This window comes from Falco rusticolus, chromosome 6 (assembly GCF_015220075.1).
Source record: "Falco rusticolus isolate bFalRus1 chromosome 6, bFalRus1.pri, whole genome shotgun sequence".
Lineage (NCBI taxonomy): Eukaryota > Metazoa > Chordata > Aves > Falconiformes > Falconidae > Falco > Falco rusticolus.
The window spans coordinates 79,138,176-79,151,121 of record NC_051192.1 but is presented as its reverse complement, the minus strand read 5'-3'; the positions used below and the strand labels follow the sequence as shown (position 1 = coordinate 79,151,121).

Here is a 12,946-nt window from a genome sequence, read left to right as displayed (position 1 = left end):
CCAAAATCACAAGGTTGAGAAGCAGTCTCCTAAACTGGTTAAGAATCAAGAGTGTTGCGCATGCATGTGTGTGCATGTGTGGAATAAGATCTGAACCTGAAAGAAACTGTAACGAAACCCTGAGGAAAGGATGGACGATAAAATCTAACGTGCTCTGGTTACAGAGGATTGCCTCTGATTATGCAACTTTAGTATGCACATGAGTGAGGTAAAAGGTCAGCACATGATATGAAAATGGGAGAAAGATTTCAGGAGTTAAATACAGATGAAACAGTTTTTCATTCCTGTTACCTGTTTTTTCACACTACTTAACTGTCACCTGCTTTGCATTCTATAACTAAATATTTTACTTTCATTTAGGTTCAGTCCCAATCTGAGTTGAATTAGAAGTAATTTCCAGATACAGCATATTCACCTACCCAATACATTATTCACAAAATCACAGAATAGTTGAGGTTGGAGGACATCTTTGGAGATTGTTTAGTACAACCCTCCTGCAAAGCTGATTTCCAGCTGTGAACTCCCACTGTGTAATGGTACATGGAGTTATTTTTCCCCAGATGCAAGATTCTGCATTTCCCTTGTTGAACTTCACGAGGTTCCTATTGGCCCATTTCTCCATCTGGTTGAGGTTCCTCTAAATAGTGTCACACCTACCTAGTCTATCAACTATTCCTGTCAGTTTTCTGTTGTCTGCAAACCTGCTGAGGGTGCACTCTGTCTCATCATTCCAGTCACTAATGAAGATGTTAAACAGTACTGACACAATATTGACCACAGACATACATCCCTAGTGACTTGCCTTCAGCTGAACTTTGTGCCCCAGATCACATCCCTCTGAGCCTGCTGTTAGCCAGTTTCTGATCTGCCTCACTGTTCACTTACCTAGGCTGTATATCCCCAGTTTCTCTATCAGGATGTTTCAGAAGACAGTGCTGAAAGCCTTACCAAAGACAAGACAGAGAACATCTGCTGTTCTCCTCTCATCCACCAAGCCAGTGAACTAGTGAAAGAATGCTATCGGTTGGTGAGGCCTGACTTCCCCTTTGAAAATTCAGGCTGACTATTTACAGTCACCCCCTTATTCTGTGTGTTTGGAAATGGTTTCTGGGATTATTTGCTTCATCAGCTTCCCAGGGATTGACCTGAGGCTGACAGGCCTATAGTTCCCCAGATCCCACTTGCCCTTCTTGAAGATAGACAGTGACAACTGCTTTCTTCGTCTTCAAGAACATCCTCTGATTGTCATCATGCTCCAAAGATTATCAAGTGGCCTTGCAATGACATTGGTCAGTACCAGCTCCTTTAGTACTCACGGGTCCATCTTGCCACGTGTCAATGACTTGTACACATATAGCTTGTCTAAATATTCCCTGATCTGATCATCCTCTCCTGAGTCCTTGCTCCAGACTTTCCCTCTGATCATCAGTGCAGTACAGAAATCTCCTGGATTGCTTGTGCCCTACTGCATTGCTCAACCAGCAGATACCAGGATGGCTTAAGTTTCCCATGAAAACCAGAGCCTGTGAATATGAATCTGTCAGTTGGAAGAAGGTTTCATCTACTACTTCCTCCTGATCAGGAAGTCCATAGCAGACACCCACAACATCATGACAGTGGTTGGCCCTCTAATCCTGACCCATAAAATCTCTGCTGGTTCATCATCCACCTCTAGGCAGAGCTCCCTGCATACTCTGCTCTCTCACAAGAAGGGCAACAACCCTTCCTTGCCTTTCTGTCCTGTGTTTCCATGGACTACAGGACTCCAGTCATGTGACCTATCCCACCATATCTCTGTGATCACGATGAGATCATAGCCCTGCAGCTGCCTAGCACATCTCTAATTCCTCTTGTTTGTTCCCCATGCATTAGAGCACAGGCCATTCAGAGAGCCAACCCACTTGGGCTGATCTCCGATAAAAGATATGTGAGCTTCCCCCAGATGTTCTCCACTCAAGCACATCTTTATTCATGTGCATACACTTGGGGTGGGCTCCTTCCTGCCTTGTTTTGTTGACTGTGAGGTCCTGCCTGTCTCCATCACCCTTCACCATTTGTTTATCATCCCATCAACCCCTTCCTCACTTGATCATGTGTTGACATTTCACTCCTCCATCATTCCTGTTTCTAGCTCAAGTGTACTAGCACTGAAGTTCTAGTGTAATGGAAGAACAACAGCTACCAGCAAGTTGTAAATGCTGTTCTGGAAATTGGGGATAAAAAGGTGTATTAGCTAGAGTCGACAGTACGAACCAAAAAAAGCTATTTTCCTTCAGTACTGTACTGAAAACATACCTGAATCCCAACAAGCGTGAGTTTGTGATACAAGCCATTTAGTGGTATGGTACATGTGAAATAATTTAGGACTGGTTTAAGTCTACTGTTATAACCCATTATATTATCCTCTTTCTTTGATAAGGTCATTTAAAATATTTTAATTAAACTTAAGCTTTCAATTAAGCAAAGCACGTAAAACCAGATCAAAATATGACACGCATCACACCTTCATTAAGAGACTAAATATAATTCTTAATAAAGATGTGATTTTCAAATTTAAAATGAGGAATAACAGTGGTATTCCTAACGTAGGGGCAATTTGAAGTCCAGATACACCTTAAAAGCAGTTATATAATTTTTCATATATTTAGCAGATCTTGTTCAATCAGATTTAAGTGAAATACCTTATGGTAGTCAACCTGCTAAATCCTCCAAAACAGAAGCCTCTGGCTCACCTTTACCGAGCATGACAGTTCCCTACCTGACATCACCAAGAAGTCCAGGTATCTTTGCATATTCAGGCCCGTAATGAAAAAATGATGCAATGAAATCACAGGGCATAATTTTAAATGAAGCGATCAAATGACCTTCTTTGTCTGACCAAGCCCATTTGGTGCTGATTAATCATCATGTATTTTACATGGAGTTTTAGTTATCAATCACTTGCATTAAACCAAGAAAAATTTCCTTCTGCTTCATTTAGGATATGAGAAATGTTCCTGAATTATATACAGTAACATCTATAGCATACACAGGTATAAAGTATTGCTTAACTGTATTACGAACGCATAAAGACCATGGCTGATGGAAGCAAACCTCCATAAAGAAGGACTGGTGATCTGACTTCAGTCATGAAAAACTCACCAACTCCAAATGCTGTGGCAGACCAAATTCACAGTCTGATTCTGATTCAAGTCAAAAGCGCCAGAATATTTTGTTCCCTGAACAAAAATTCCTGATATTTCCCTGCACTTCCACTAGAGAGCACGGCAGTCAACCAGACTTCCCAGAATGGTAACAGGAAAGATGTCTGGAATAATTTCATATGCAGACTAGTTTATCCATGCATAGCCATTTTTTTTATAACATTCCCCTGAAAATGCTAAACCAATTAGAAATGAAGAAGCTATTTTATATACTTATAATTAAAACTTGCATCAATCATAATTCCCTCTTGCAACCTACGAGAAGTATTAATCAACAAAATCTCCAGACTGAAGATTAACTAACAGCATTTCCCAAGCATGCTATGTCACAGCTTTCTGAAAAGTAATTCAATTACAAATATGTTGTAGGAATGAAATCAGTGTCTTGTTGTTGATTAAAGGAAAGGGAAGATTTGCTTTCATTCGCTCTATGTTACGAACTTCAACAAGCTCAAGTTTCCTAATACTACAAAAATTCGGATTTGGGAGTTTTGTCCCAAATAATAGCTAGAGTGTTATCTAGCTGTTCAAATAAGATGCACGGTATTTCTGTGTTATTTTGCATCATCTGGTTTTATCCTTGCTGTTCAGATGTTTCATTCTATAAATGCTGTACATCATTAAAAGCACAGTGTAGTTTGAGTAATGTAACTGAAAGAGTTACTCACCAAAATGAAAAACTGTCAACACCCTCCCCCCCCCCCCCCCGAATTGTTCTACACTTATAGCTAGTACCCACAGACTTTAAAGCCACAAGAAAAACATATGTTCTTCCAGGTTTAACTATTTCTAAACATAGGATAATATAGAATACATTGTCTGAAACTATAGAATCTCAAATCTTCAAAACTGAGGGAAAAGAGAGAGAGATCGATTCTGCCTGGAATGATGGGGCAAAAGGCATTAGCTAGATTTTTAAAGGCTCTTTCCCAAATCTCCATAAGGATTTGGGAGGAAAGGTCAGGAAGCTTTGTGCTGGCAGAACTGGTGGTGAAGTTAGTGGATATAAACCACACTCACTGTGACTGAAACCTTGGTCCTTCTGATATTTAATGATATATTGTATAAAACTACAACAAAAGTTTGCCTTCTTAATAACAGCCCTAAAGAGGACAGTATCTTATATTTTCATATCTCTAGAATCTTAATTATATCAGTTTTCAGAGATGCATTAATATGAGGGATGATGGGGTTATACTGCCTAACAACATTAACGGAAACTACTGCTTTCTTAAGCTGGCACACTTCATGTTCAGAAATTTCACATCACATCTCTTAATATGAGTAACTAACCAGTGTTTTTTAGCTCATGCAGATATGTTAGAGGAGCACAGTTTCACTTCAGGTTACTCTTCTAAACCCTGGAGTACTCTCCAGTCACAGTTTTCTATTTAGTTTAATTAACTCAGCTTGCTGGTCAACTGCCTGAGGATTCATTTTTCTCTATTCCATGGAGAAAGAGATGGGATCATCCTTTCCAAGGGTGATGCCAACTAGGAATCTTGCTTGTGTATTCTGGATTTGTCTATTTTTCTTCTAGATACAAAAGGCACCTATAAACACTACTGAATGACTTCGTTTAATGAGATAGCTAAAGCTGGACCACCTCATTTGAGTTTCTATATGTTTACTAGGCTCTTCATACTTCTCATGTAAAGAAGATATCTGGAGAACAAAAGTAGGTGCATAAAAAAGGCAGTTCAACAAACTTTGTCTTTAAACTTAACACTACACTCACACGCTTCCCATGGCCACTGGGCTGACAAACTGTCAAATGAAGATGATGGTGGATATGTGGTTTTAGCAAGACAGAAGACAGGAAGTAAAAAAAATTGCTCTTTTCCTTGCCCTTCCTGCTCAATAATCCAATCCCAACCCATCCCATCCCATCTTGCTTGATATATGTTAACATCAGGTTCCTTGGAGGGAAAAAATAAAATTTAAACTTCAAATTACTAAACAAATTTGAATTTCAGATTTCTAATTCCTTGAACTTAAAAAACATCAGTAATTAAGAGAAAGAATAAATTTCACTTAACTTCAGATGTCTAAAATCAAAGCAACAATCTAAACTATTCATCTAGGTTCCTTCAACAACTAATGTAGAAAAGGGCAATTCACCTGTCTTTGAGATCTATGAACCATCCAAGATAATAAGTATTTTCTTCTTTTTAATGATTTAGAGAAGTTAGAGAAATAATGTAACAACACCCTAATTTTTATGTGAATTCCACTGAAGATAAGTAGTTTTTAAGGCTAGTGTTAAAAAGCATGAATTTCAGTCTGAAAAAAATTGTTCATAATACAATCAACCCTTTCCCTAAATTAACTCTTCATTCCCATGTAGTAAGTAAGCTACATAAAGAATTGTCTAAAGACTATGTGACAGAGGCTACCAGTACAGACACAGGAGGGCAGGAAGCTGGCTTTGGCTCAGATCATCATCAAAATGCCTTCTCCTTTTCTCCAACACCAACTTCCTTACATTCTGACCTTTCTTGATATTTGATTCCCATGATACAACATTTTTTCAGGTCTCTAAAGACTTTGATGTTTTCACAGCAATGACAAGCAATCATTCAAAGATAAGCGTGGACAACTGGAATGGAAAATTTTGAACAGTGGACATTAAACTGCTGGATACAATGTTTTCCAACATAACATAAAATTATTTTAAATTTTACTCCACTACATTTAGTTGTTGAAATAGGCTAATTGCAAAGATAGTATATTAAGCAAGTCCCATTTATTTCAACAGGTCTTTCAGGGGAGCAAAACCACTGCCAGCTTAGAAGAAAAATAATGAACGTTACAAGTAATTTATGAATCTGTTAATTTCTTCCTCATATTTCTACTTAATGAGCTGCACTGTATATGATTACTATACATTTTCTTCACTATGGAAGTACTACCTTAATTTAGAGAAAATTAAAGCAGGTGTCTAATCTCTGAGGTATGGATTCTGTGGACAGTATCAAAAAGGGAAAGCATCTGAATTCTACCTACATCTCACTTTAGGGGGTCTAGAGTGAAGCTGAACTGGAGCTCCCATTGCAGACGCTTGGTTTTGTACATGAGGTTGGGTAATCCTGTACCCAAAGTGCTCCGCTACTCATTGAAATGGAAGAGGTTGAATGAGAGCAAGGATTTGACCATAGGATTCCCCCTTTCCAGCCTCACATGAGGTTACTGGTTCTCCTGTGTCTGACATTTGTGATCAGACGTTCTGACCCAAGGAACATTTCTGATAAAATCTGTTCAACACAGAAATATTTAATGGGAAAAAAAATCCTGTTTTGTTCAACCTGTCAAAGATACTGTGACAAGGCCTAGTTGACAAAAATCAATGTCTAGAAAATACAGGTATTTTGGTATGACTAAAGCCCTCTGTAAGAGACAAATACTGAAAAGCTAGGACACAATGAATTGTAGTATTTAAACACATGAACTGAAATAACTTTAAACACTTGAATAACTTTAAATACATTTACAGTTCCACTGCAGTGTTCTGCTGGATTGTAGATTACTGCAGCTGTCAGGTTATAATTTCACCAATCTGAAACATGACTTTGAATACCCCGTGAACTTTCCTTAACAAAAAAATGAGGTGGAAGTAGTATACACATAGAGACCAGTTTCTGAGTTTGCTTAAGATCCCTTCCCATTGGACTAATAGATCAATAAGCCTACAGCTGAACTTCTTGGATAGTGAATCTGTCTAGAAGTGTTCTGAAGCACTTATATGACGCCATCCAGACTCTTATCAGACTGATTTCCTCCATGGACATAATTTTATTTTTTTTTAATAGTTCCTGATTCTGCTTGTGTCTTATAACGCTTAAACTCAAATTTCTGAGGATTCAGACATTGGTAGATATAATCATAGACTAGCAAGCCAATCCTACAGCCATTATAGCCAGTGGGAGTTTTGCCGTTATGTTAAATGAAGACAGGAACCAACCTGCGTATCTAAAAAAGCACTAAATGAAGAAGAGATTAGTATCAGGGATGAAAGATATATTTGATTAATGATAAAGTAAATGAAATAAACTACTTCTGAACCAGAGATATCAAAATTATTATATAAATACTCGTTTCAAATCTAGTCATTTATCATATGCATGAAAACAGCAAAATAAAAGCAGGTAGGTAGCGAGATAAATACATAGATTGAAAGCAAGAAAACCAGCACTTTTATGAAAGCAAATTCTTTAGATAAAAATACCTAGTAATATTTATGCTGTAATACCTTCTTGGCATATAGATTACACTGATTCATAGTCAGCAATGAGATGATAGTGTGTGCTCAAGTTCCACTTGCCACAGATACATTAATCTGTCATTTCCTCATGGGAAGTCTGCTTTCTGTTTTAGATGCACAACTGTAAAGATACTGTCATCTTAGGCTAGCAACGGAAGACAGTTTATATATGCATAATTGTAAATTCTTATGTCGTGTTCATCTAATTTCGATAATTTCTGGCCATATTTTGGCACTAAACAAAAGAGGGGTGTGTGATACCATTGAAGCTGCTCTGAGAACTCACCTGATTCTGCCCCGAGGGCGTTCAGATTGCTCTGACATAAAACTTGTGCTGCTGAGGCGTGAGGCACTGCTGGTTCGGGAAATGGCTGACACATCACTGACATCACTATCTGATGATTTGGCAGAGACGTTATCACAACTTCTGTACTGATCTGTTTGTATGTTATACTAGAGATCAAGAAAAGAAAGGGTGAGGAGTCTTATCAAAACATCACACACATACTGAGACAACAAATGACCTAAGTATGACAATTCTCTCTAAATGCTTTTAGGTCTAACAAAACTGTAAGAAATTCAGAGAAACACCTATCTTAAATAATAACTTAATGCCTAGTGAAGAAATCAAACATGATATTTATGGACTAAATAAGACACTTTAAAACAAATTACAGCATTGGAATTGAAATAGGCTGCTGGTTCTTTAGTACACTGGAACTATAATGAAATGTTTATGCAGTGGGCAGACATCTTCACAAGCATATGCATGCCATCTATTTGGCTACAGACCCTTTATTCAGTTTTTCAAATATTAAAAAATAACCTATGAAAGACCTATACAGAGTTAGTTTGGAACAGAAGAACTGCATATGAGTCTGAATAAAATGTAATTCTACATGAAGCTGACACTGGGGATTGATTTTAATGCCTGAGTTCCATTAGAAAAGGAAAAAAGTACATTTTCTACCTCAAAATATCTCTCTGTATCATGATACTAGTCAGGCAGAAAGCTAACTCAGCCAAAATCGTATTTTTTTTCACACAGATCAGTTCCCTGATCTAGTAGCTTTTACATGTGCAAACACAGGAGAACTAGCAAAGACCCAGTAGGAGGAATACGTGGACAAGGGCAGAAGTTATTTCCCTTTTTCTAACTGCAGAAGCTTTGATTAGTTAAAACCAAGTGTGACACCACACCGCCTATTACATCATACTCTGATTACTCACATCATCAGTCAGACATACCTAAAAGGAAGCTTCAATCCTAGCAATGTCACACTTACCTAAATCTTCAGTCACACAGATGAGAGGATCAAATCATTGTCAGGTTCACAAAACTAAACTCCACTGTCATTAGGCAGCAAGGTACCCTTGGCTGGGAAGTCACTAAAACAGTGGCATACTTCCCAGGGCATGTTATGGGAAAACCACTAACACATGGGAAGACTAGGCAGTTTTTGACATGACACTCTAGGGAGTTCATTTTCTGGATCTGTCCTCTATAAAATTGCAAGTCATAAAAGTTTATTTATGAATTATACACAAAGCTGTGACAGTCTGAATATCCTCAGCTCAACTAGGCACTGGGTTGCAGGCTGAGTCAATCAGCAAATGTCATGTCTCAATTTCAAAAGCCTGGTGAACACATGCTTGGGTTTGTATAGACGAACGTGTCAGGCCTCCTGTCTTCAAGCCAGGTTTATCTCCTCTTGCTCTGGTCCCTTTCAGCAACTATGTTTGAGGTCTCCACAGCACACTTGGAAAAACAACTAAGATAAGATGAGGAAGTTAACGGGAGCAGAGAAGGGGAGGGAATAAAGATGATACTAAGCTCTGACTGTAAATACAGAAATCTGTAGGAGAAATAGAGGTTATACAGATTTAGCGTCTCAATGTGTGTTTCAGGGCTACTCACAGCTCCTGGATGGCATAAGCCAAAATTAAAAACACAAATCAAAGTATGAATAAAAACCTGGAGGTTTGACCTAAGGAGCATGCACCGAGGAAACTCTCAGCAATACCCTGTGAGGGGCTTGCACTGGCTGGCTGAATTAACCATTTGTGGAGAAAGCTCTGGTTTACTAAAGGTAAATTTTCAGCTTCAAATACTAAATGAAACTGCAGATGATTTCAGAATAGCTTGGAGCATGATGACTTCGAGCTCAAACACCATGTCTAACAGGGACTGACATGGAAACAGATGCATGGGAACTCTGGTTTAATGAAGTGGGTAACACAGAGGACTGAAGTTGTCTAATATTTTAAAATATTTTCAACTACAGCGAGGATTTATTTGGAGATTCTCCTTCCAAGTGACTTGGCGTGACTTCTCAGAATATAAATGACCAACGGGGTTAAGGTGAGACTATGATGACATGGTTATTCAGATCACCTTTTTGGAAATGGCTTGTACAGTCTGTTAAATAATTTTGCTGATTGCTCTATTTCAGACTGTAAAACAAACCTCTCTGAAATGGAAACACAAAGCACTCTAATTCTTATCAGCTCTATTTCATACTAATGGAATATTTAAACTTCTTTAGATGACACATTTTTCTTCTAAAGCCTAAGAAAAAAAAACAAAGGAAGAATACAATCTATGAAAACTTTTTACTTAGGCTAAAGATAAATGTTCAGAGGCTGGAAAACTGAATGGTTATTTTTTTTCCAGTTTAAGTTAAACTGCCCCATTCCTGAGCCAGCCTTGATATTTTATGCAAAATTCCCACAGAATTCCTAATGAATCCCTTAAGCTTTCCCAAAACGAAGCATCTAAAAAATATGAAAAGCATTCTGGCTTTCCACTGAGCTAAACAGAATTGCAATTACAAAAGAAATCATGGTCCTATTAAATAATAAAATTTCTCTTGACTTCAGTGAATAGGAATTACACCCTTCCTATATATTTAAACTATATCCAAAACCAACTCCTCCACAGGTGAGGTTTTAAAAATACTTTGTTTAAAACATACATAACCATGCAATCTCTCTCAAATATATGGGGTTTTGTATGTGTAATAGAGTGTCTCAGAAATATCTCTGTGTTCTATTTGTACTTGCTGAAGACAATCTGACTTCCCTCCTCCGTCATTATGATGTCTAGCTAGTTTTCTTCCTCGCCAAAAAGTCCTAATTATCTTTGTGGCCTTTGGTTTGAGAGTACGTACAGTGAATCTGGAATGGTAGAAGATTCATGTGGTCCCTGAGCCCGCTGGAGAAGGCTGACACAATCTGAGCTTTCCCATCAAGGGAAGCATCAAGGCCAGATGTGGTGACTTCCTTTATCCTGCTGGAAGCCCTTCTTCTTCTTAAGTGTTGAGGGAGGTATAGGCTGCTGGCCTTTGTCCCAAGCCACAGCTGAATCTGGCTGTTTGTCTAGCAGTCAATTTATTATTCAAGCAAAATAACAAAAGTTGAACACAGGGGACTATATATGTCATGTGTTGCAGCTGAAGACCCTCTGTTTCACTTGTACTGAATTTGCTCTACCTTACATGGACTGGGAAAGATGGGGAGGAGAAAAAGAGATAGCATCAAGCATGATTGTCCAGCTTAGTGGTTAGGATACTGGGAGAGAAGTCACAAGTCCCAGGCTGTATATCAGTGACTGTTTAGGGACTCAGCCTCACTGAACGCTGAACGGTCTTCAGCCCAAGTATCATCCCCCTGTAAGTGGGGGCTATGTACATATCCTCACTCTGTCTTGCTTCCTATAGTCCAGCAGTTTGTACAAAATGAAACTGCTTTGTAATTATCAGACTGGATTTCATATGTCGGTAAACAGAGGATTTTATGATGTGCTGGGACACAAATTAAAAATCCCTGAATCTATGTCTTCTACTTGCCTTGGTACTGCAATCACAGAGCTACTGCATGAAACATGGAGTATCCCCTCCCAAATGAGATTTTCATGGCATGGTTGAGCTTTCACTACCACTTTATACTATATGTCAGTGCTGTGATTCTGGAGAAATTGAAACCCCTTCCCTTCACAGAAGTAAAGTTTAGCACAAAAAGTGGTGATGCTGAAAGTTAATGCTGAGTGCTACAGCATTTACATTTTACTACTACTTCTGGATTTAGCTCTTCCTTCCTATAGCTGCTGCTTCTACTGAATTCACTGTCCTCTACAGGAAGCATACAACTTTTTCTGTTTATTCCCTACCTACCCCTTTTCAGTTCAGTCTGATAATCAGTCATCTCAGCTAACAGATGAACAAAATTAAAACAATTTTGAAGTTAACCCTTTTTTCCCCCTCAAATACAGACAGAAGTACAAAGCAGTGATCATTCAAAGAAGAGTATTTTACTGATGCAACACACCTGAACTTACCATTCAGAAGAAAAATGTCAGGGGCTAAGATCTGCTTATTTGGTATCTGCATTGAAGTACTGCCTGCAGGTTTCCAGCTGGGCTCAAAAGTAACATGATGCAGTCCTGCTCATCTAGAAAACTACTGCTCTTCATAACTCTGCATTTGTAATAAAATTTCCTGTCTTTTTATATTTAAATATTATGTAATTTTGAAGCTTCAAAATAAACTGAATTTTCAGTGCAATCACTTCTCTTTCATACATTTTTCAGAGTTAAAGCTTATGTAACATTTCTATTGGGAGAGTTGCTGATGTTTGCAGTAACTTTAATAGCAATTACTAAAAGCAGGTCTGTCTTTTTAAGCATTAATAGCAACTAGCTTCAAATTCCCAAACTATTTGCACTGTCTGCTTCTGCATTACAAAGACAGAAGTTTTCTTCAGTATAACTAGATGAAATACAAACAGCTGAAATGCAGTTGTTCCATTCACTTTGCTATCTGTGGAGTTGCTGCTTGTTCTATGCCAGCAAAAGGAGAAAAAAAGGGCTATGATGAACTGCAGATGTGTTATATCCATGGAAAGAACATAGACATAAACCAAGAGTGCACTTCATGAACACTTTTACAGTTCCTCCATGACTAACAATAGTCCCAATTCTACTGATCATAAGGCACTTAATAGTCCATTACAATTATATTATCTTCCATATTAATAAGTATTTATATTTCTAGATTGATCTCCCCAAACCATGAAGAATACAATATTTCAGAGCTCTGGAAAATGAAGGAGTTTGACTACAAAAAAAGTCTCAGGTGACTAACCTCTGAAATATGTGCCTAATTAAATGCTTAAAATGAGGAAATTAAATGAGAAATTTAAGCGGGGATGATCACCTGATGCTCCAGAGTCCAGTAAGCACCAGCGATTCTAAGTAACTCTTCCTGTAACTGTATCCAACTCAACTACTGTGACCACCCAAGTTTCTAACAGAGAACAGTAAAATGAGCAAGTCAAACCATGGGAAATCTGCAGTGAAGTCCGTAAGTCAAATAAATGAATCTAATCGAATTTTGTGAAAACCTACCAGTACTAGAGTGACTTCTGTATCTCTATGATAGTAAATATTTTTTTCTTGAAGGTGGATGAAGGGGGATCATCACAT

General features: G+C 38.1%; 1 protein-coding gene across 49 annotated transcripts in view; it reads right to left on the bottom strand.

Annotated features, from left to right (window-relative positions):
- The window catches only part of RIMS1 (regulating synaptic membrane exocytosis 1), a 335,409-nt gene that overhangs the window by 63,784 nt on the left and 258,679 nt on the right, over positions 1-12,946 (bottom strand). For 43 of the 49 annotated variants that reach the window (XM_037392187.1, XM_037392189.1, XM_037392204.1 and 40 more), the window contains one exon: positions 7,751-7,917. The exons of the other annotated variants lie outside the window; for them this stretch is intronic. In XM_037392187.1, the coding sequence (XP_037248084.1) occupies positions 7,751-7,917 (167 nt within the window). The remainder of the gene's footprint in view (positions 1-7,750; positions 7,918-12,946) is intronic. 49 annotated transcript variants of the gene reach the window in all.